We start from the raw sequence: 24,688 nt of genomic DNA, 5'->3' as shown, positions 1-24,688 counted from the left end.
TCTCGCGAGCTCTGGTCATCGTGCTGCACGTGGAGGCGTGTCCCGTCGTGATTTTAACTAGCTTCACCCCGGTGACTGGTGGTGCCCACGTCTCACGGCCGTTTGTGTCTTTTGTGCGTGTGGGGCTGTCGGACCCCTCTGTTGTTTATTGTTAGGTTCTCTGGACGTTCTGAGGAGTCAGTCTGTTGTGCTTTGTCAAATGTGCACTGCGAGTATTTTCTAAGTGATGTCTTTCAAAAGCCCAACTTAGCGAGTTCTAAATGTTACGTTAGTACTTTGTGTTCTCCCGAGAGCTCCTGGGCTGCTCCAAAGTCCTAAATAATTACTGGCACGTTTTCTTTTCTATTTCTAGATAGTTTATGGTTTTCCTTTTTATCTGCAGGCCTCTGATCCATTTGAATGTTCATTTTTGTAGACGGTTTGATGCAGGGGATGAAAGGCACTCTTCCATGGGACGCCCACTTGCTCAGAACCATTTGCTCCGAAGACCGTTCTTTCCCCATTGAAGTGACTTGGCATCTTTTTCTGAGACCGGTTGGCCATCGTGTGGGACTTTGCTCTGTTTCACTGTCCCTCCTAACAGCAGTACCGCATGGGCTTGGTTGTTGTGGGCTGGCAGTTAAGTCTCGAAGCTCGGTGAAGTCCCCCAACATGGTTTTTCTCTCCGCAGTGTTTGTCTATTCTTGTTTGTTTCATTTTCATGTACTTTAGATTCAGCATCTTTTTTTTTTTTTTTTTCTCCTCTTTGCAAAAGCTGCTGGGACCTTGTTTGGGATTGTGTTGAGTCTCTGGGATATCTTGGGGGAGAATTGCTGAATTAACTACAGAGTCTTGCACTCTGCGATACGGTGTTTCTCCTTTTATTTAGATTTGCGTTCAGTTTTCTGAGCAGCGTCTCATAGTGGACAGTTTATACGTCTTCCACAACACTTTGTTCAACTCAGGTATTTCTTATATTTTAAGGCCATTATAAATGGAATGAGGTGTTTTTTTTTTTTTCTCTTTCTTTCACTTTTCAGTTGTTCCTTGCTAGGGAGTATCTGATTATTTTTCAGAGAAACTGGCAGAGTAGACGGATGAGGGGCCTAACCACAGGCCGGAGTGGTCGCCGTCCCCTGGGATGATCTGGGAAGGGTCTGCACAGTGAGGTGGTGCTTGGTTTCACCCACAGAAATCTTGCTTGGGAGAGAAGTTGAGTGCTGGGGCAGGTGTATTGCAGAACACATGAGCCAAGGTTAGAGGAAGGAACACAAGAATGTTCTGGAAAGAATGAGCAGTAGCTGGATCTGGCCGCACGGAAGCACACACAGGCAGAGTGTGGAAGGTGATCCATCTGTGAGGACGCTGGGGCCACACTGGCAAAGGGTTGGCTGCTGGACAAGGCTCAGCTTCGCTCAGGGGGCGCTAGGGTGTTTGTGAGTGGGTGACATGGAGCCATTCTTCATTCATTCATTCATTCATTCATTCATTCACAGATTGTGTGATATACCTGAAACTAATATAGTATTATGTAGTTATACCTCAATAAATAAAAAAAAATTGTGATAAAATTGACCATTTTAACCCTTTTCAAGAATAGAAATCAGTGGAATTAAACACACCCGCACTGTTGTGATCACCGCCCTCCGTCTCCAGAACTTTCCCACCTTCCCACACTGATGCCCTGCCCGCATTAAACACTACCTCCCCTCCCCTCCCCCGGCCCCTGGCGCCCCCCCACCCGCACTCTGTGTCTGTGGATCTGAATACCTAAGGACCTCATCGAGTGGACTTCTACGGCATTTGCCCTTCGGTCACTGGTTTGTTTCACTTAGCACGGTGTCGTCCGTGTGGTGGCAGGTGTCCGGATTGGATTCCCTTCCTTTTTAAGGCTGAATAATATTCTGTTGTCTGATGGCCCACACTCGCTTTATCTGTTCCTCCGTCGATGGACACTTGGGTGGCTTCACCTTTGGGCCACTGTGAATAGAGAAACATTCCTAAGGGCAGAGGACCTCAGAGATGAAGCAGGGATCTGGAGCTAGAAAATGTGACATAAAATTGTTGGCCGGGTGCTTCGTTCACAGCGTCTGTCCTCATTTCTGGCTCTTTTTCCCTAACTTGAGTGTAAGAGACCATGTTTGTGTTACTTATTATTGTACACCCCACACTTAGGTTACCCAAGTATCTGTGCCATGAGGTTTTTTTCTAGTAACTATGTGAAATATAGTGCAGTGAATAGAGCACATTTCCTTCTCCATCCTCCCAGGGCTGTCGTTCAGATCCCCTGCCCCGCGGGCCTGTTCGTGCAGTAGTCTCACTCTCCACTTCCTCCTGGATGCTGCTGTCAGAGCCACCTTTGCGGACGTGGGGATCTTGCAACGCCACCTTTTGTGAAAACCTGCGACTCTCCCTTTCATAGAATAAAGGATCGGGAGTCCAAATGTCTGCTGCTCTCCGCCGTGAACCGTTGGAAGCCGGGGCTTGCTGTTACTTCTGAGTCCGATGTCTTGCACGTGGTGTTTCACAACTCACTACTGAAATCAGTTTCTATTCCGTAGAATGCAAACACCGTGCTCTCAATATCATACTGGAACCTTTGTTAGCAACCGGCTTGCTTTTATCTGTGGTCTCTCCTACCAGCCTAGGAATAGGGCTTCAGGGGGTCAGATGACATGATCATTGTGATTATGGAAGACAGCTCCAGATTTAGGTTTTGCTCCTCTGTTGCTTTCCACAAAGTCATAGGAGGATATTTCCTTTAGCGCTTTATTTTTTCTCCATGTGTTAATCCGACTTTTATGATGATTGCAAGAATATGCCCTGTGGATTTTTACATCAATCCCTTGGGGGGCTTTTTGTTGGCTCACTCTGACCAGAAAGGAAGCGTCTCAGGGCTCAGAATATATATGCATGCACTTACTCTCGTAGAAATGCAAGCTTTCCTCTGGGATGTTGACAGATCTTACAAGGATCAGTTCTCGGTCGATGCTGAAACTGGGCCGTGACTGCCAGGGCTGCAGACCCGAGAGAGTGACAAGTAGCAACTTTATTTACTTGGACTTTTCAGAATCAAATTAAACGAGCCTGAATGGAATTCCCCTGAAGTCCCGGGCTTTTATTTATAGCCTTCTTTGGATCTCCAGCCGTCTCGCGAGGCACATAACTGTTGTTACCCCCGCGCTGTAGGGCAGGGCACCGGGAGCCCAAGACGTTTGGTCGGGTCCCGCATCCGGTCATTCGGATCGTGGTCGTCTGAGTCGTGAGGAATTTTGGACGTGGTCTAGCTGAGGCAAACTCGCCAGGCAGACCGCGTCTGAGGCTATGCTGCTTTTCCTGAGGTTTCTCAGATCGACCTTTCGGCAGCCCATTGAGATTATCTGCGGGGGCCTGTGGAAAGATTTGCCAGAGTCTGCACGAAGAGTCCTGACCGTAACCCTATAAGGGAAAATATGCTGTGCTGTGCTCGAGCGTCGGCTCCTCTGCTCCAGTGCCACACAAGCCCCGTCCCTCCTGAGCGCGCTCCCAAGTCCTCCTGTCAGTGTCTCTGCTGACGGAGACGGGCATCGACCTGGCGGAGACCGTGAAGCTGTCAGAATCATTCCTTCGCCACTTCTGATCGCGTGTCCTAAGAATAGCACAGAAGACATGGCTACCAGGAGAGGACGGTCCGTGGTATTTTTCTCTGCAACTTTCTCTTCCACACGAATCTCAGGAGTTTTGTCCGGCATGGAGATGTAGAAACAAACGGGCGTGTGAATTCGCCAAGCACACTGCACGTCCGTGGAGTCACGCGGCGGTCCCCGACGTGAGGCCGCCCGCTGCCCGCCGGGGCAGACACACGGGTCCAGCCCCCGCTCCTGCGTCAGGCGTGGACTCTGCCGAGGGCAGGCCTGCCCGGTGGGGACGGCGCTGTCTCGCAGGGCGGCCAGGTAAGGGAGGCGTGGCCGCGAGAGGTGTAGCACGACACGGACGGGCAGGGTGGAGGCCACCGTCCGCGGGCAAGAGCAGGCCCGACGGGTGTAGGAAACCGTACCGTTTGCCGCAGTGTGAGGCAGAGTGGGGGAGTGGAGAGGATGACTCTGGAAACATCGGCAGGGGCTGGTTGAGATCTGATACGGTGTCAGGAAAAGTCACTTCTTAAGGAGGTGGGGACAAGGGCCATTTTCTGAAAAGGAGGTTGGTCTCGGGACCAGCCATGGTTTAGAAACTGCTTCCTAACTGGAGCCTCAAATCCAGTGCCCTGGTCCCGGGGGAGGGGGAGCCGTGGAGGTTTCGTGCAACAGGCTCCCCAGCTCTGCAGCGACCCAGCCTCTGGAGACGGTCAGCTCGGAGAGATGTGCGCTTTCCCACAAGGCCCCGGTGCGCCGCGGGAGGCAGGTGTGAGCCCTGCCTCATCTGTGCTGTTCTTTCCGGAGCCTCCCTGACCCCCGTTCTCTTGTGGCACCTGATTTTGAGTCCTAGTTAGAAAATCTTCTCCCAGGCCGGGGTTATAAAAGAATTCGCCTTCTGCTTCTTTGAGGACTCGAATGGCTTCGTCTTTGGTATTTGGATTCTCAGGTATCTTTGGAGTTTCTTCTGGTGTGTGATGTAAGTACTTAAATTTATCTTTTCTCTTCCTCCAAATGGCTGCCAGTTGTCCTGACTCCAGTTTGGGGGAGGGCCATCTTTTCCCCCTTTGTTTGCGATGCTACCCGTGTCAGGTGCCACATATCCGAACGCATACAGGTCCGTTTGTTGACTTTCTGTTCTGTTGTGTGGTCCACCTGGGAACATATGTGCCTGCATCACATCTTTTTAATGGCAGCAACCTTTAATAGGGGGTAGGGTCTGCCCTTCGTCATTGTTCTGAGACATCCCCGCATCCTCGCTGGTACATTAAATGGGTTTGTGACCGTGGACAGAATTAACATCTTTCTGATGGTAAGTTGTCCTCTCCAAAGGCAAGGGGGCACTTTTCTGTTTGTTCAGATTTACTTCTTTGTCTTTCAGGAGTGCTTTCAGTTTTCCTCATGGAGCTTGTGCACGTTTCTTTTTAAATTACTTCAAGTGTTCTACATTCTGATTGCTTCTAAATGCTTGTTTGGTATAGAATTAATATGCAAAACTTTATTGAAAGCTTTATCGAAGTTTGTTATTATTTGTGGTAGCTTTATCATTGGTTATCTCGGGTTTTCCATGAATGATTTCACATCAACTCGGACAGAGATAATTTTGTTGTTTCATTTCCATTCGTAAGTCTCTAGTTGTCTCTCTTCTCTAATTGCTTTGGCTGGCGCTTCCAATAGAGTGTTAAACGTGGTGGAGGGAACGGGCCTCCTTGACTTGTTTCCAACCTTTCCGGGAACGCCTGAAGTCTTTCTCACTAAGTAGGTTCCTCTTCTTGCTTTGGTTTGTCTGTTAGCGTCTTAGGCCGCTCGGGCTGCTATACCAGAGTAGCATAGACTGGGAGGCTTGTAAATAACCGACATTAATCTGTCCCAGCCCTGGAGGCTGGGTGTCTGCGATCGGGGTTCCAGCATGGATGGGTTCTGGTGAGGATCCTCCTCTGGGCTGTAGACTGCCTGCTTTTCATCCTCACAGGGGAAAGGGGCAAGAGCGATCTGTAGGGCCTCTTGTGTACCATTTTGTACCGGGCACCATTCCCCTTTGAGAAGTCTCCTCATGACTCATCACCTCCCAATGGCCCCACTTCTGGTACTGTCACACTGGGCATCAGGTTTCAACATGAATTTGGGGGGAACACAGACGTTCAGCCTATAGGAGTTACTACATGTATTTTATCAAGCTAAGGAAGTATATATCAATTCCCATTCGTTGATTTTTTTTTTTTTTAAATTAGGAGTGAGTATTGAATTTTGTTGAATGCATTTTCCTGATCTATGGAGAGAATCACATGATCTCATTAGAGAAGGTATTAATATGATAAATTACATTAGCATGTTTTCTAACACCGAGTCATCCTGGCATTGCTGCAATGAACCCCATTTGGTCATGGTGTGCTATTAATGTATTGTGTTGATTTCTGTTTGTTAATATTTTAATTAGGATTTTTGCATTGGTATTTGTAAGTAACGTTAGTCTTTCGGTTTTCTCTTTTTGTGCTATCTCTGTCGGGTTTAGGCATCGGTTTTGTACCAACTTCTAAAAAAGAAAGTATTTGACAAATTTCTGTATTTACCCTCTGAAACAATTTGTGTAGTAAGGTTTGGTATATAAGGTTTGGTAGAATTCCCCTGTAAAACCATCTGGGCCTGGGGCTTGCATTTGTGGGGCTCATTCTTTGACACGTTTCTCTGCTGCTTCTATGGAAAATTGGTCTGTGTATGCTTTCTAAGACAATCTGGTAAATTGTACTCCTTTCTGTGAACTTGTGTGTTTCACCTACTTTTAAATGTATTTGCATAGAGTCGTATAGGATAGTGTTTCATGACTTCTCTTAAGGGGAGGCAGATATTTAAGGACTTAGTTTCAGAAGGTAAGAAGTATGTGCATGGTTTACCTACTCATCGATCCCATCGATCCCAGGTCGCACAGTGAACCAGGAAGATGAGCATATGCCAGTCGTAATGCCAACAGCCGCCAGTTGTGAGGTACTTGGCTCTGCGCGTAGAGCCCCTCCTTTAACGCTCGTTACAACACTGAGATACATGATCGGCATCTCATGTGAAGGATGAGATCGTTTGGGGGACTTACTCACTGACCTAAGGTCACACGGCTAGGAAGGCTCGGAACGGGGGTGTGGATCTGATTTGTGTGGCCACCAACGCTGGGCTCCTTGTAAGCATCGGCAGGTGAGGAGGGCCAAGCAGAGACGTGGACGGAGAGATTCTGGGAAGGGGGGTCAGGATGGATGGAATGACCAGGGTGTCTTCGCCGAGGAGGCGGGACGTGTGTTCCGCTCTAGAGGACTGGCAGTTTGGGGAGGGAGGGGGAGATGGCAGCAAGGTGATCGTGGGTGGGCTGGCCGGCAGCAGGCGGTGACCGTAGCTCCACCCGGTGAGAAGGACACGTGGAGCCTGGCAGGTCCGGGTGCCGGCTGGGGCTGTGCGCTGGGGCTGGGAAGGGGAGAGCCAGGGGCACTGGGGAAGTAGGGAGAAGCCCGTACCTGTTTGCCAGTGACCCTCGATAAGGGGAGTTACCCACGTCTAGTTTCCATGCAGTGGGTTAGAACTTGGGAGGGAAGAGCCACATGAGAGGGGTCTGGGGCGAAAACTTAACACTGAAAAGACCCCCTTTGGGGCGCCTGGGTGGCTCAGTCGGTTGAGCGTCCGACTTCGGCTCAGGTCATGATCTTGGAGTTTGTGAGTTTGAGCCCCGCGTCGGGCTCCGTGCTGACAGCTCGGAGTACGGAGCCTGCTTCGGATTCTGTGTCTCCCTCTCTCTCTGTCCCTTCCCCCTTCAGACACACACTCTCTCTCTCTCTCAAAAATAAATAAAAATATTAAAAAAAAAAAAGACCCCCAGCCGCCATCGTGGTTGCCCGGAGACACTGACCATCACTGAGGGTGCAAACAGCACGGGTCTCGTACCTGCCAGCGAAGCTTGCGGACCGAGGAGAATGTGGCCGTGGCAGCGTGTGCAGTCTGCCGCCGTGACAAATTGCGTGCCGGGAATCTGTGAACCGTTCCTTGCCCTTCCTGACAAAGAGGAGGGAGGTTTGGGCGGCTAACCGTGTCTTCCTAGATAGACAGTAGCAGTGGACGTTATTTCTCGTTGCTTGCAGGATTTGTCCTCGGCGAGTGGCTCGGTGTCCTGGGAAACTGCAGAGGGACCCCGGGAGCTCTGTCCTCGCCCCTGGAGGAGGCGTGTGGAGAAGACAGTTCCGTGCAGACCCGGGCGCTCCGGCCTGGCCGTCAGGCCGCCCGGCTCCCGGTTGGGGCCTTTTAACCAAATACTTTGTGACCTCAGCAGGTAAGTCACTTTCCTTCTCTGGGCCCCGGGTTCCTCCCATCCGTCTGGCGTTCACATTCTGTGACGTAGGCATTAAGGTGGATAAAATTCCTTTAAAGTGGTTTTTGGGTCGCGCAAACGACAGCCCATTTCTTTTCTGTTGTTGAAATAAATCCAGCCACCACCAAACCTGAGTTAGAGGTTTTTGCAACAGTAGAGGGGCGGACTACAGAGGAAGCCAGTTGCTGTACCGAACTCTTCGTCTGCTGTGCTGCCCGGCCTTGCTCATTCTCTCCCTCTTTCTGTAGGACCGTGGAAGACGCCACAAGTGCAGAGTCCCTTGATTTAGTGCAAACAGCCTTTTGCTTGGGAGAAGGGAGTTTTGCTGTTCGGATGCATAGAATGTACCCAGAAATGCCTCCAGGTGATTTCCTCGTTGCCTTGGGAATCATAAATTCTGTAGCCAGATCTTTTGTGTGGTGTGGGCATTTGGGAATTTTGTTTGTTTTTTTTTTTCCTGGAAGCTAGTGACTACACCTGTGTCCCGGTCCCAGTCATCGTTCAGTGATTCCCATTCTGCCGAGAGGAGGGTAGCGGGTGTGAGGGTTGGGAGGTCGAACAGAGGAGGCGGGAGCCCCAGAGGGCCACACGGTGGTTCGAGCGTGGACGTGGCCTTGCTCTGCTTCCTGGCCTGGATCAGGCTCTTCACCGTTTTCCTTTGATCTCTGCCACCTGTGATATTTCCAAGACAACGTGATCGTGAGGGTCACGGGACGACAGGCACTGGAAGCATTTTGTAGAGGAGGGTGTCACTGGTTGTTATTCTGAGTGCAGCGCCCTTTGGCCTGTGTTCCGGGCCCACAAACTGGGGAAGAGGAGCAGACCGTGCCCTTGGTGAGTCTCCGACCCTGTGAGCCTTCCTTGTTCCGTCAGCAAGTTGAGAACGAATTGGCCACGGTTATAAGATTCTGGTTTTTACTATAAGCAGTGCTAGTAGGAGAGCTAGGCAAGGCACCGTTTGAGCGATGAGCCAGAGGCTGTGGTTGTGAGGGGAGCCTGTTGCCGTCGTGGGAAGGAGGTTACTTGAGCGTGGACACAGAGGAGTGAGTGTCCTCTTCCGCCGAGAGTGAAAGGTACAGTCAGCGCGACGGTACGAGAAGCGCAGGCATCAAAACTGAGCAGACTTGGTTCTGACTCCCATCCCGCCTCTCGTGTCGAGCCCTGTGACCTCGGGCCGCAACATAACCTTTCTCTGTCTCGAAGGGCTCGTGTGCCGATGAGTCTGGCACGGGGTCGTCCCCAGCAAACGTCTCTAAGGAGGGACGATACTTCTGCGGGGGAGAACGGAAAAACCTGGGTCATGACGAGGACTCGGGCCGGGAGTGCTGCAGGAGGTCAGGTGCACGTGTGTTTCCTGGCCCCAGAGAAGCAGCCCGGCTCCCGAGCGAAGGAGAGGGCGAGTGTCGGGCAGTGGAGAAGCCGGGTCCCGGGGAGGGAAGTCCTCGGAGGCTCGCGGAGAGGGGCACTCGGGATCCATCTGTGGAAACCCAAGCCGAATCCCTGGACCCCGGATTGCTTTGCCCGTCCTACGAGAGCGGGCTCAGAGCTGGAAGAAGGAGTGGCCGCGCCAGAGGGCACGGGGCAACCTGGTGCAGTTTGAGCCATACGATGCCACCCCTGCGTAGGGGCACGTGTCCATTAGAGCCTCATTTCTAGAGCTCCTGTGGACACTGCCCTTAGACTTCCAGGGAAAGGCGGGTCCATATCCAGAGTTTTAGGCTGAAGATTGGGTGCGGGAACTTCTCGTTCCTCCCTAGCCTTGGCGGCATGTCTGTTAGCTCTGGGAAGTCACGCCCCTTCCTTCAGCGTGCACGTGCTGAGTGCGTGGTTAGCGCTGGACGCTGCTGGGCACCAGAGGGAACCCGGCGACGCACCGGATGCTGTCCCTATAGGCCAGGACGGGCAGTCCAGTGGGGGAGGTAGATGGCTCAGTACGCAATTCTGATGCCCTACAGGGCACCATGTAGGCCCCGGCGAAATTTATCACCCCCCTAATATCTTCTGGTTCTTGCTGTACCATGTTCTTGCTCATAAGAAGATGGCTGTAGCGTCTCACCAGGCCGGGTCGTGTCAGGAAGCAACCATGCGATGATCATGGTGAAGGGGCCGAAGCAGGGCCCTTGGAATCAGATCTGCATTCAGGTTCTCACTGCTGCGCTCTCGCCGTGTGGCCGTGAGCAGATTATGAGCTGGAGAAGCTTAGCCACCTACTTGCCTGGTAGCCTTCGGCGACCTCCCCGAGCCTCCGTTTCGTCAGCCGTAAGCTGGGATGACAACAGCAGCTAAGCCCACCGGGGCTGCTCTCCAGGGACGAGCACAGGGTGGACACTTGAGGCCGCTGTGTGAGCATTTGCTCGAATACAAGCGAGCAGACCGGGGCTGGCTTCTCGTTCCCCGCAGATGGGGATGATGGAGTCTCACCCGGGAGGAGGCGGAGGAGGGGTCTTGTGTAGGTGCCTTTCACGTCGTGGGTCCTCAGAAAGTGTCTCTTCCTTACTGGAGAGTCACCCGTCACTCAGAACTCCGGTGCTTTCCGCGCACACGGTACCGCGGGGCCGGGCGTCCAGAGATGAGCCGAGCGCAAAACCTGCTCTCAACCAGCCGACCAGCTGTTGGGAGAAGAACAACACCAAAACAAAGCCTAGATCACTAAGTATCAGTTATCGGTTATGGGTGGGGCCGCCGCCAGAGGAGTGAGTCTTGGGAACAAAGGCGGAGCCCCGTGGGGAGGGGCCGATTGGGGAGGATTGGTCAGAGGGGGCTGGGAGGAGGGGGATGCGGGGGGCTTTAAGTGTTTGCAGAGGCTGCCGGGGGCGTGGTGTGGTTTGTGGAGTCTGTGAAGGTTTCCCAACAGTCACGCTCTCTGATGTGAGATGCGCCGCACCCTGCGGTGGGGAGAGCCGTGCTCCGCGGATCTTGGTTTGCAATTTCAGGTGAACAGAAAACCATACGAGGCAGCTTTTCGTAAAAAACAACGAAACGAACGTTTGTGAGCAGGCTCGGGCATAAGGTGTGCCATGCAGCTCCACGGATGACGGAGGAGGGGCCGGGAAGCTCTCGGGAAGCCCATCGGTGTCTGTCTGTCTGTCTCTGGCCTCTGAGCGTGTCTGCCTGTATTCCAGGGTGTGCTGATAACTGAATTCTTTCCTCCTCTGGTACTGGCTTCGCCCTCCGGCACGTATGTGCTTAAACATGGCTCCTGTGTCTGTGTGTCTTCTTCAACTGCAGAGATCCAACTGCCCACGAGTCCCTAGTCCCAGGCAAACTCCACAGGAAGGAGGGAGAATCGGACTGTGCGGCTTGGTTGAGGGTGGCCCAGCAAGTTATCCTGGGAGTGGAAGGTGGCTGTAGGCTGCGCAGGGTGACAGGGATATGGATACGGCTGCCCAGAGGGTGCTGGTCTCTTGAGGAGGGGAGTGTGAGCCAGGAGGTGCCCCCCGTGGTCACAGGAAACTCACAGCCCGGAGAGGTGTGAGTCCTGCGTGGGAACTCCGTAACAGAGCTCAGGGCCTTTAGGACAGATGCAGTCTGAGGCCCCCTTTATACATTTTCATGACTCATGCTGGGACCTACGTGAAATCTTATAGGATGAATATAATTTGGTTACATGCAAGAGAGGCATTTTTGATTAAAAAAGTAGGTATGAATGAAGGCCGAGAAGGGGCTATCGTGAGTTTAACATAGACCCATAAGCATTTTTAACATTTTTGCTGATAGCAGCCCATCAATTTTTGGACAAGGTTGATTTTTTTTTTTTTATTGTGGTAAAATATACATATCATAAAATTTGCCATTTTGACTCTTTCTGAATGCACATTTAGTGTCATTCAGCACATTCCCTTTGTCAGGCAGCTGTCGCCACTCTCCATCCCCAGAACTTTTTCATCTTCCCAAACGGTAACTTATCATCCCGGGCTGAAACCACCCATTGAACCCTAACTTCCCGTTCTCCCTCCCGGGCCCCGGAAGACACCAGTCTACGTTCTCTCGCCGTGATTTCTATGACTGTAAGTACCTCGCATACGTGGAATCACACAGTATGTGTCCTTTTGTAACTGGTGTATTTCACTGAGCACGAGGTCCTCCGGGTTCATCCATATTGTAACAGGCGTCATAATGTCCCTCCTTCTCAAGGCTGAAGAATATTCCGTCGTGTATAGGCCATGTCCAGCCATCAGTGGACGTGTGGGTTGTTTCCACCTTTTGAACTATGAACAACACTAGGAGCCCACCACTTTTAAAGTATAGATGAGATTGTTTTCCACTTAGAATCATCAAGACATTCTTTGACTAATGAAACCTTTTAGTCAGTGTTTGACTAAGTAAATACTTACTCAATCCATCCTCTTCATTTCATAGAGGGAAACTCATTCAATTAGGAAAAGTGAACAGCCCAGGGATACACCTTGCCTACTTTGGACTCATTTGCCATTTCTTCATCCACGTACCTAAAATTATGAGAGCTTCTGTAGTTTCAACAGCATGGCCTCAGTTAGGATCTTTAGTCCTGAAGAGTGTTGTAGACTTGGAAAGAATCCCATAGACCAGTGGTTCTCAAACCTTTTTGCTTAGGACTTTTTGGTTTCAAAATAAATACTGAAGATGTGTGGCTTATCTGTACACATTATAATTAAAACTGGCAGATTTTTAAGGAATTTCTTAATTCATTTAAAAATAATATATGTCTATGAAAAGTAACCACATTGACCAAAACAAGCTAATTTGTGAGATAGTGCTGTGTTTCAGATTCCTGCAAGTATTTCCCATATCCGGTTTGATAATGATGACTGGATTCTTGTATCTATTTCTGCACTCAGATTGCTGTGAAGCATTGTTTTAGAGGGAGCACATAAAGAGAATCTGGCTCACACAGACCCACGGTCAGAGTACTTCAGGGCCTTTTCAGGAAACTGTCAATATTCTTCTTTGATACTACACCAAAAATCGTCAAGTGGTAGTTTCTTAGTGTGTTAGTTGCAATGTGGAATCTGGAGCTGAATCAGACAAGAAACACTTCATCCTCCGTTACGTTAGAACATTTCAGCTTATTTTGTACGTTAGATGGATCTTTGCCCGTGTGTGATTTTGTGACGTCACGGTTCACTGGGTTGTGTGGCTCTTCCAAAGGCTGACCTGCTGCTCTGTACCGTATCTATCAGAAAGGCCTGTTGGTCAGTGTCACTCCCGTTCTGGTCGGGAAAGTCTCTGCTGAGAAGCTGTCGTGCTCACGGTGGTGGCTACAAGTGCTCGAAATTCTCACTCTTCCATTTGGAAGCTCAAATTTTACCCTTGGCAACCGACGCTGCCGTTGTTTACCTTGGCCCGATTAGGTCATTTTGTTCCCTGTTGGGAAGATGTCAGTCGTACACTCAGTCTGTGTCCTTGCAGTTCGTGTATTATTTCTTCCTGGGGCCCCGTGACAAAGCGGCTTAGTGTGACCGGCACCTCGAACAGTGCACGCGTGCTTGCCCTCCGACCCCCGTTGTCTGTCAGTCTGCGCGGAGGGGCTGCTTGCTTGCCTGCTTCCCGTTTTATCGTACAGGATGCCAAAAACGTGCATCCCCTGGGGCGGACGCTTCGTACCACTCCGTCAAAGCTCTTTTTCTTTTAAAGTTTATTTTATTTTGAGAGAGGGCGTGAGCAGGGGAGGGGCGGAGAGAGACGGAGCACAGAGCCTGATGTGGGGCTCAAAGTCACAAACTGAGATCGTGACCTGAGCAGAAATCCAGAGTCAGACACTCCACCAGCTGAGCCACCCAGCTGCCCCCCAAAACACTCTTAAAGTAACATTTTGATTTTTACTGTCAGTGTGTGGTGAGGTATACAGTGGCCACAAGTTTAGTTTGCCGTCCCTGCTTTGCTTTGTGCTAAGAGGGTGGCAGTTTAAGCCTCTTCGCCTTTGCACCATTAATGCCGGACAAGAAGAATAAAGCTTCAGTACTATAAAAATAGTTGGAGGCCCTGCACACCCTACAAGGGCTTTGGGTCCCTGAAAGGTTCACGCCATGAGACGTCAATTGCTGACTTCAGCCACGTAGCCTGGTCTTGAGTCTGCCTTGATCCTATAAGGGACAGACACGGTGAGGAGTCCGCACCCAAGTCCTTCTTGGCATCGGCATCTTTCTCATAACTGCACAGACATGCTCACGGCGTTCTTGGGGATGGAAGCAGCCCTACAAAGGCAGAGTTGAGTGTTGAGTTTCTGAAACCACGTCCTAGTGGTTATTTGAAAACTCTTTGGCGTTTCAAACTGCCAGCTCCTTCTCAACATTGAAATTTAATATGCGATTGACCCCATGATATCGGGCTTTTGGGTCACGGCTCCATCTGTTGGCAGCACGGCTCTGGAGCTTGTCCGAGACGAAACTCGCCGCGTCAAAGCCGAGCAAAGCAGTGTGTTTGTCTAGAAGGTGCTGCCTGGATCTTCGTCCGCCTGGCTTCGGCAAACTTGCTTTGCACGTGGGAACGCTGTACCCAGTCCAACTGAAATGAAACGCATTTATCCTGTGGCGTGTGCACACCGGTGGGTCTGACAGTGTCCTTCCTCTCTCCTTTGTTCGCAGCAATGGAAGAGTTAATAGTTGAACTCCGTCTCTTTCTTGAACTCCTGGACCACGAGTACCTAACGTCAACCGTCAGGGAGAAAAAGGCGGTGATTACCGACATCCTGCTGAGGATACAGTCATCCAAAGGTGCGTCTGCTCTTTCTTCCTCCAGGGTCTGTTTTGCCTCTGAACCTTCTTCAATACCACCATGTAAACACGATCGTTTGTTCATATGAACCTATCGATTCACCACGCTGTCCCCGAGGGCCTCCCCGTGTGCCCGGTGCTGGCGGGCTCCCCGCGTGGGAGGGCAAAGCCTTTGAGGAGCTGACGGTGACCACGCTCTACTTACTTCCTCTCTGTACACTCCTCTCCTCATCGGGAGCATCCGCCTCGGACGAACGTCGTGGGAGTCAGAGGCGATGACATAAAATACCTCCAGACAGTGTCTGACATGTGGTAAACCCACGATCACTGGCTGTGATTTCCTCCTGTTGCTTTTTTTTCCCTTTAGTATTTATTCAGTTTTGAGAGAGAGTGAGTTGGGGAGGGGCAGAGAGAGAGAGAGAGAGAGAGAGAGAGAGAATGAGAATCCCAAGCAGGTTCCACACTGTCAGCACAGAGCCCCATGCGGGGCTCGAACTCCCGAACCGTGAGATCGTGACCTGAGCCGAAGTCAAGAGTTGGACGCTCAACCGACCGAGCCACCCAGGGGTCCCTTTCCTGTGGCTTTTATGGGTGGAAGGGGCCCCGCTTTCCAACCCCACGCCCTCTGCGTGTTCCCTTTGCCCGGCTGTTCCTGACAGGCGGTCTGGACGCACCACCGCATGCGGGCCTCCAGCCTTGGGAGCTGCTGTTGGCTTTCCCCGATGCTCCTTCCTGTCTCCTTCTGCCCGGTGGGTTCCGACCCTCTGTCTCTCATGCTGTGCTCTGTACGTGCTTCCGAGGCTTTCCACCTGTCTTGTTCTCCCCTCCACTCTTTAATTAGCCTTGAACCTGTCCGCTGATTATTTTCAGTGGTAGAATTCCCATTCGTTCTTTTTCTGTTTTTTCACTGTTGCCAGTTCCGTGCCAGAATTCTCCACCGCAGCTTCTGGCGCTCAGGGCTCTGGCTTTTCACAGCCCATTTTCCTGCCTGCGTAGCACATGCGGCCCAGTGCAGGCGAACCTTGTCGAGTGGCTGTGCTTGTGGGTCTTTCCAGGTGGGTCCTGGCCTATAGATAGTCCCGTGCCCATATGAAACCCGATTCCTTCCGCTTTCCTGCCTTCGCTGACCTGGTGCTCACTGTTGTTTCTAAGAGTTACTTGTGTGTAAACTTGTCTTCCCAACTTGAATACGAACCCACTGAGAGCATGAGCTCACGCCAGCCATGGCACTCACCGCACTCATCTGTCCCAGTGTCTGACTTTAAGAGGGCACCTAATACAGGGGTGCTGGGGTGGCTCAGTCGGCTGAGCGTCCGACTCTTAATTTTGGCCCAGCTCATGATCCCAGCGTCATGGGATCCAGCCCCATGTCAGGCTCTGCACTGAGCATGGAACCTGCTTGGGATTCTCCCTCTCTCTCTCTCTCTCTCTCTCTCTCTCTCTCTCTCTGCCCCTGTCTTCCACTCATGCTGTGTCTCTCTCCCTCTCTCTCTCCAAAATAAAAAAAAAGTTAAAAAATGAGAACAAAAGAGGGCACCTAATACACACGTGCTGATTCCCAGGGAAGCGCCCGCCCCCGGAGTCCGCAGGTAATCGCTGACCTGAGGGGAAGTTCAGGCAAAGCACCTCACCTTGGCGAGGCCGGTGGCTTTGGGAAGAACGTGGCTTTGGTGGCCGCTCCCTCATTTGCACCTGCTAGTGTCTCCGTGAGTTCCGTAACCCTTTTTTTCCAGCCGTAGATTCCTCACCTGTGAAGTAGAGAATGACAAAGTTGCTGTACACGATTAGAGAAAACAAATATTTGCAAAGCATTCACGATGGGGCCGAGGGAGTGAGAATGGCTAGCGCCCCCCCCCCACCCCCCGCCACTCAGTTCTGTGGTTTTGGTTGATGCTCACAGGTTTCGAAGTGAAAGACCATGTTCAGAAGCAAGAGACCCCCAACAGCCTGCCGGCTCCTCCCCAGATGCCTTTGCCGGAGATCCCTCAGCCGTGGCTGGTGAGTGAAGGGTCCCCCCGGGGCAGCAGCAGAGCCCCCGGGCCCCGGGCTACTCAGGGCTCCGGGCAGGTGATAACGGCTCGGGTCTGGGGGAAGGGAGGCCTCGTCTTGCTAGAGGCTCTCCTTCGAGTGGTTTGTAGGGCTGCGAGCGGGAGGCTGTTCACGTAGCTTCCCTTGGGAGGCTGGTGTTTCCTTTAACAAGGGCTGGAGCTCCAGGTCCGTGGAAATCTGTTCTTAGGTCAGATTTTTTTTTTTTTTTTTTTTTTTTTAATTAAAATCAGAGGCTTTAGCAGGCACAACAGTGGCAGCAGAGTCTAGGGACCTGACCGTCTGGGTGAGTTCTGGAGTTGAATACCTTAGTCTGACACTTTAATATTCATTGTCATGCTTCTTCCGGGGCAAAAAAATACATCCACGTCCCAGGAATGTGTGTTGGATTGGATTGGATGCATCCAGAATTTGTTTTGGAAGTCTTTTGCCGCGTTGGCCGTCTTGGGGTGCTCTCACCTGCACCTTCTCACGGGCCACTTAGCTCTTCCTGCCTTGCTGCGTTCTCGTGTGCTCACGTAGGAACGTTGGACATGCTGTCAGGACCAGAGCAAACTTGGTTTCTCGACGGTTTTCTTTTTAATGTTTGCTTTCAGCAGGGACACGTCACCATCTCACCCTCAGGACAAGGGCTGTGGGAGAGCAGGGCCTGTCTCCGCCTGCGTCCCCGCGTCGTGGCCCGTGTCCACTAGACGCCCATCAGTTAGCATTTCAGAGGGGACAGAGGACGTTGGCACCCGTCGGCTCCCTCCTGCGTATCACACACCTCACTCGGTATTTTTCCACTTAAAATTTCATGTAATCCTCACGGCTTGACCTTAGAGAACCCCTACAGCACCTGACCATGTGACTAGGACGCACACCCATTTCCAGACCAGGAAATTTAGGTCAGTGAATATACGTGGTTGGTTCAACACCACACGAGAGTCAGGAAAGGCAAAAATTGTAGCAGGTTCTTCGGATTCAAATCCAGTCTTTTCTCAACGCTACCATTTTGGGGTCTGGCCGCACAGCCCAGGCAGGCATGGCTCCCGGAGCAGAGAATGTGGTGTCCGGAACCAGAAGCCTGATAGGGTAACGGTGAGCTCGTCCCGAGACGGTAGGTCTCCGGTGCTTAGAGAAGGTGCCTGGCAGGTGCCAAGCCCCACGCAAGGGCCTGCCACTCCTGGAGAGAGCCGTACTTCCCAGACTTTCACGGCCCCGAATCCCCGGGGATCCTGTGAAAACGAACCTTCTCATCCACTAGGTCCGCATGGGGCCTTCGGTGCTGCGTTTTCAACAAGATCACAGAAGAGAACTGGGGGGAAAGCCCCAGAAGTAAATAAAAGTCACCCACTTTTCCTTCTTCCTGGGAGAGGCGCCTTCTTCCTCCACCCTTGCCGTCCGGGCGGGGGGGCCACAGACCTCAGGTCCGAATCCCGATGTGCTGTAAGGGGCTCGCGTGCACGGGGTTATAGCAATAAAGTCAACTTGATCAATTTCCGCGGCCACCAGGAAAGTTTACTTTACATGCGGGGCTCTCGTGTGTAGCTTCCCTACTTGTCGTTTTACACACTTAGCCTTTTTGCGGTCGAGAGTGTATTGAATATATGATTTTTATGCACCGTGTTTTATCATTTTAACATGATGTGTTTCTCCCTCTTTATAAATTTCTTTTTTAATTATTCGTTTCCTTTTTATTTATTTATTTATTTATTTATTTTTAAAATTTTTTTTTCAACGTTTTTTATTTATTTTTGGCACAGAGAGAGACAGAGCATGAACGGGGGAGGGGCAGAGAGAGAGGGAGACACAGAATCGGAAACAGGCTCCAGGCTCTGAGCCATCAGCCCAGAGCCTGACGCGGGGCTCAAACTCACGGACCGCGAGATCGTGACCTGGCTGAAGTCGGACGCTTAGCCGACTGCGCCACCCAGGCGCCCCTATTCGTTTCCTTTTTAAAACTCATCCCGTTTGTTGTAGAAACTGTGACTTGTCATTTGTTTTTAGATGTAACGCGGAACCCTAGGCCAGAAGTGTTTGTCCTCATACACGTCGTTTGTGTGAAAGAGGCAGAACAGGATGGAGGTCAGCGGTTCATTCCTTTCTGGGTCTTATCTTCCGGCTCACGTGTGCTTTCCTGGTCTGAGCCTGGGGCCCTCCCTACACTGTGGCTTGTCTTTCATCGCTGCTGTTCAGATCGGAGAGTGGGGACGCTTCTGTGAATGTCGTGGACTCTTCGGCTGCCACGTAAAGTGCCACATACCTGGTCCGGACTGAGACCCGTGTCTCAGTCTGAGACCTGAGAAGACCTGGTCCAGACCGGACAGATTGCCGCTTTCGGTTTCAATTGCAGACAAAGCCTGCTCATTGAATAGCCAGCATTTTCTACCATTTTGGCCACCAAATAGTCAACCCGTTCCCCTGGGTTTTTTCTCAGATGGAGTTTGCTATTCATTCACTCGTTTGTGCTCTCTCTCTCTCTCTTTCGCTCCTGTTTCTCGCCGTGCCAGGCCTATGCTCTGTCCCTGCCTTTGGCTGCAGTGCTGCAGACTGTCCTGGTCTAAGGTGCACGAGGAGCCCTCCTATTGGTGGTAGCGGGGTAATCAACAATGTTGGTCGGGGCGCCTGGGGTCTCAGTCGGTTGAGCGTCTGACTCTTGGTTTCAGCTCAGGTCATGTTCTCATGGTTTGTGCGATCCACCTCACCTTGGGTTCTGTGCTGACAGCACGGAGCCTGCTTGGGATTCTCTCCCCACCTCTCTCTGCCCCTCCCCTGCTGTTGCTCGTGCTCTCTCTCTCTCTCTCATAATAAACATTTTTATTTTTTTAATGTCTTTTCTAAATTTATTTTTGAGGGAGGGAGGGAGAGAGACAGAGTGTGAGCGGGGAAGGGGCAGAGACAGAGGGAGACACAGAATCCGAAGCAGCTCCAGTCTCTGAGCTGTCAGCACGGAGCCTGACACGGGTCTCGAACTCCCAAACTGTGAGATCATGACCTGAGCTGAAGTCACACATTTAACCAACTGAGCCACGCAAGCACCCCTAAATATATTACATTTAAACGAATAGCTTTTGAGTAGGAGTCTGACCCATGGACAATTTCTCCCTACTGGTGCCTAGAACATGGGTATCTGGGGTTTTCCCGCAGCCTCTAAGCCAGGATGTTCCTTGCTACGATTCTCCTGGGATTGTGATGTGGGGCCAGGGGCTACGCCCTGCATTCTTCTAGTCTTTTCTGCATCATCTCTACCTGTGGCAGTTAGTGATTTTCGGTTTTTGTTTCCTTAAAGTGGAGCAAAATGTACACTTGTGAGCTGGCCTGAGTTTGGAGCCTGTGCAGCTAGCTTCAAGTGCTGTGCTGTTCTTTCGCAGTCGACACGCCCTCCCTTGATTGAATGGTTTTCTTTTCTTCTTTTGTAGTTTGTCTTGACCAAACCTTTCTTTTCCTCCCTCCCTCCCTCTTTCTTCCTCCCTTTCTTTCTTTCTTTCTTTCTTTCTTTCTTTCTTTCTTTCTTTTTTTCTCTTTTCTTTTCTTTTCTTTTCTTCTTTTCTTTCTTTTGATAAGTAATCTCTATACCCAGTGTGGAGCTCGAACTCACAACCCTGAGGTCAAGAGTCGTACACTCCCCTGACTGAGCCGGCCAGGTGCCCCCTGACTGAAGCTTTCTAAAGAGCATCGTCTCAAAGAGGCATCACCTCGCCTTTTGCACTCATTATTTCACTGGCTTATTTGTGTAATAGTTACATCAATAATTACTGTAGGGAGTGTAAGTGCTTAAGGAACGAGGCTGACTCCTGGTGCACGTACAACTCAGTGGATGGGACCCTTTGCAGGGGGCACCCTGGAGAGGAGCCTGTCGACCATGGATGTTGAGCACTTTCCGGACATCCATCAGGGCGCTTTCCAGAGGGAATGAAGAAAGCCTGTCACGTCAGCAAGTCCGGGGAGTAGAGGTGGGTCAGGATGGCCCCACTGTCTTTTTCTGATGGTGCTTCAGTGAATTCATCATCCACTAAGGAAGCCGGTCTGTCATTCAGTGGATTCAGTCTGCCCCTGGTGAGCTGGCTTTTGGCCGGCCGGTCATTTGCTGGTGGCAGGCTGACTTTCAGCGGAACTAGCAGGTGCTGGGGCAGAGGTGGAAAGGACAGGCAGCCGCTGGGCCACGGCCTACGGCTCCCCGAGGAAGGCGGGGTGGCCTGGAGCTTGGCACGCGGCTCCGTGTGCCGGGGAGCGACTTGGCCAGGGGCCTGCCCGTGAGGCTGCCACGCTGTAGGGGTTCGTCCCGAGGCGCCCGTGGGGGTTCCCGTCTACGCCGCCCATGAAAGGCTGAAGAATGTGTCGTAGGGCAAGATACGTGATACTCCGGCCACGTCCTCTTCTCCATCTGAACAACTGTTAGAGATGAGTTATCTTTGACCTAAAAAGGTCAGCGGTCCCTTTCAGTGCCCAGCAGGGCTTTATGCAACGACCACCGACCATCGCCCGTCATTGCGTCTCCCCAGGGGACCGTGAGGGTCTATTGAACAGCAGCGGCTCCTTTCCACACCCTTCTAAGCAAGCGAAGTCTGCACTTTGTGGAGACGGTTTGTCTCTGTGCTGCTTTGTGTGCCGCGTGCTGTGCAGAAGAGGCCTCTGGCTTCTCAGGGTCGGGGAGCGCGTCCCTAAGTCTCGTTAGCATTGACGATGCGCCCATGCACCGAGGGAACATCTGAGTGTTCCTGCTCCGTCCTGGGAGGAAATGTGGTGGCGGCCGAGGGCGTCCCGTGTGACCTGGGGTCCTTCAGTGTGGCCATCAGGCTTCAGAAGTGCTCGCAACAGTGTGGACGCTCGGAACTCCTCCCAAGGCCTCGAAATCGCAAGCGTGGGGCGATTGGTCGCACCCCCTTGCTCTCCGACGGAGACTAGAATGGGCCGAAGGAATGGTTTGTTTGATAAAAGCCTTCTGGGAAGAGCTGTGCTTTTCCACAGAGGTCCGTGTGGTTTCGCACCACAGTGCGCAGCTGTCACGCCGATGCCCTCCCCGCGTGGCCAGGGCGCAGAGCGCTTGTGACGGTGGACACGTCCACGCGGACACGGCTGCCGGCTGGCACCTGTGCTCACGGGGCCGTTTCGCGGGGGGCCAGGTGCCGTCGGCGGTGACTCCTTCCTCCCCCTCGTCGCGGAACAGCGCTGAGCCCAAACCCGGGGACTCTCAGGTCTTCACGGCTGAGCGAGGACAGCTGTCGTCAGTGTGCTGCCCAGTCGAGGCATTTAGAAATGTTTTCATTCGGTAATTCAGTGGCCGAGCGCCACACGGTGTTTGGATGGGGTGTGAGAGAGCCACTGAGTTCTTTGATGTTTTAGGGCCAGAGTTCATAAATGGTGATCGCTTATTATGTCAGCGGATAATAATGAAGACCTTCTGGAGCGGTGTTAACATATTCATGACTTAAGTTCCAGCATTTTAACCATCGTTAGGCGTCCAGTTCGCTGCGTCAAGTGCATTCACGGTGTTGGGGAGCCCCCCCCCCGCCCCGCCCCCCTCCGTCCCCGGAACTTGTCCCTCCTCCCCAGCCGAGACTCTGTCCCCAGGAAGCCAGCCCCTCCGCCCCCCGGCACCCACCGCTCTGCTTTCCGGCTCTGTGGAACTGTCAAGTGTGGTCCCGGCGTCCCCTCCGCCCCCGCACCGTGCTTCCCGAAGCACTTTCACGGCAACTTTGTCCGACGGATGAGATTCCGAGGCTCCTTGAGGTTGTCTGACAAAGTGAAGTACTTTTCTAGTGCACAGTTGAGACCAAAGCCCGAGACTTAAAACAAGAAAGCCATTTATGTCCTGGTGAAATCAGATGTGATCCTCTTGGTGAACACGAATCATTTGTTCTTCTTCTTCTCCCCCCCTTGTCTTCCTGAGGAGTTCAGTCTCCTGTGTAATTCCTGTGGCATCTTTTAGAAATTTAACGTGTGGCCGCGCTCCAGATACGTATCCTGTTTATACTCCCGACGGACCGTTTGGCCTTCCCTGCGGATGCCTTCCCGCTGGTGGAGGAGGGGGAAGAGGACACGGCCCCGCGGGGCTTCCACTCTTTGCCACGCGTGAATGAAGCCACAGGAAACTGAACAGTGTGAATACGGTCCCACTGTTTACGCACGTGCTAAGCGGAATGCGAATCTGCAGGGTGTGACCTGGGCGAAAACTTGCCTTTTGCCAGGAAGCGTACTTACTCAAAATGCTTGCTGTTAGGGCCGGACCCCTTTGGCTGCTTAGACTGTAAAATTCTGTTACCATCGATGGTCACTCCACGCCAGTCCTCAGGCTCGCTCAGCGGCGCGGACAGCTTCGCCGCGAAGCCGTGCTGCCCGAAGGAGGTTGGCGCTCGCGCGTGGGTGCCCTGCCGTGCTTCCCAAACGCTGTGTCAGCTAGAAAAGGCTCTTGCTGATGTGTAACAGACCTCGACCCTGAACTCTGATGTTCTTATTTCACGTTATGTTACTCTTGATGGATTTTAGTCACGCCAACCAGAAAAACAATCTGGATGCCCAACGTATGTATAGAATTCAAGTCAGAAAGTGATTCCAGGGGCCCCTGGGCGGCTCAGTTAGTTACGTGTCCGACTCTTGATTCTAGCTCAGGTCAGAGCCTTCTTGGGATTCTCTCTCTCTCTCTCTCTCTCTCTCTCTCTCTCTCTCTCTCTCTCCCTCTCCTCCCCCCCCCCCCCCCCCCACCAAACAAACTGAAAACAAAAAAGTGATTCCAGGTGATTTCAGACTCTTGGCTAGAATCAGGGCTCTTAGCTTATCGTTTCTGCCGCAGAGGCCCGAGAGACGGGTTGGGGCAGCAGGGAAGGTGGTGGGGAGCAGCGTGACAGACAGGGAGCCCCGAAGGGCGCTGGGCAGGTGGAATGGCCGCCTTTGTGAGGAGACGGTGGGAATGACCCTGGACCCAGCGCCTCAGCGGGCTGGTAGGCTCCTTCCTGTGACGGGCATGGCAGCAGGTGCAGTGGGATAAGGTCGAGGCACGGAAGTGTATCGTGTCCCGGTCCCCGGCCTCCAGCTCAGCCCCGGGCCTCTCCAGCCGGCCTCCCGCTCCTCCACCAGTGAGCTCCGCGTGTGTGTGACCTCCGTGTGGGGGCCTTCCCCCTCCTGGCCTCAGTTTCCTCATTAAGTAAAATCATCATCAAAATACCAGCATCTCAGTGTTAATTTCTGAACCGGAGAAAACACATATAAAGTGTCCAGAACAATGTCTGACGTGCGGTAGGCCAGCAGTAAATGGCAGGTACCATTGTTTTATTGCTGAAAGGGTTATAATAACGATGATAATTACGCTTCTACTATACACTTATATAAACATGATATTTATTATTATCAATGGGAAAATAGGTCCCTGAAGGCTTCTCCTTAAATTAGCAAAGGCAGATGCTGATGGGCTTTTCCTTCCAGAAAGAGAGGAATTGGATTATGGCCGATGCGGAGAGCCAAGCAAGCCTGTAGATTGGATTTCTGTCCAGCCGTGGGTGCGGGTTCCTCTAGTAAGACATGGACGCCTCGGAGGAGAAGCTTACCTTAAGGCAGGAGAGAGTTCCTAAGCTACGGAGTAACTTTCTCTGAAGTATCAATTCGAGGGAGAAATGTTTCCGTGGATCTGACGATGTCTAGTGACTGGTGCGGTGCCGGTCCGTTCGTGTCTGGGGCGCGGCCAAGCAACCAGGGGTCAGTCATCCCTCCAGGAGGATGGTCTCTCGCGCGTCTCCCCAAGTCTCTGCAGAGGCTGTGGGGGTGGTTTGTGGGGCCAGCGCAGGAGACGCGGGGGGCGGGGGCGGGACAGCGGCCAGGCTCCGTGTGCAGACTCTGTCTTCTGTATCGAGGGCAGCGTGCACGGTCCAGGTTGGCGCCACGCTGGCGATTGGTGTCGCCGTTAGAAGGTGCACCTCAGAGGCCGCCCTGGCCAGAGACTGGTGTCCTTACCACAGAATGAGGCCCCAAGCTCAACTCTCCCGGGACTCTCCAGACCGGTCAAGCTGGCGTTATGGCCTGCTGACCTGCAGCTTTACAGGAAC

At 52.2% G+C, this 24,688-nt stretch overlaps 1 protein-coding gene across 7 annotated transcripts in view; it reads left to right on the top strand.

The window, feature by feature from the left end:
• Positions 1-24,688, top strand: part of AFAP1 (actin filament associated protein 1) — a 157,397-nt gene that overhangs the window by 47,423 nt on the left and 85,286 nt on the right. For 5 of the 7 annotated variants that reach the window (XM_042985030.1, XM_042985028.1, XM_042985029.1 and 2 more), the window contains 3 exons: positions 7,706-7,893; positions 14,496-14,624; positions 16,525-16,622. In XM_042985030.1, the coding sequence (XP_042840964.1) occupies positions 14,498-14,624; positions 16,525-16,622 (225 nt within the window). In that variant the 5' untranslated portion in view covers positions 7,706-7,893; positions 14,496-14,497. Of the gene's footprint in view, positions 1-7,705; positions 7,894-8,180; positions 8,297-14,495; positions 14,625-16,524; positions 16,623-24,688 lie in introns of those variants that run through there. The other 2 variants (XM_042985031.1, XM_042985033.1) reach the window with 2 other exon arrangements.

Source organism: Panthera tigris, chromosome B1 (genome assembly GCF_018350195.1).
Source record: "Panthera tigris isolate Pti1 chromosome B1, P.tigris_Pti1_mat1.1, whole genome shotgun sequence".
Classification (NCBI taxonomy): Eukaryota; Metazoa; Chordata; class Mammalia; order Carnivora; family Felidae; genus Panthera; species Panthera tigris.
Note: the sequence above shows the minus strand (reverse complement) of the source record. Positions and strands in the feature narration are given on the sequence as shown.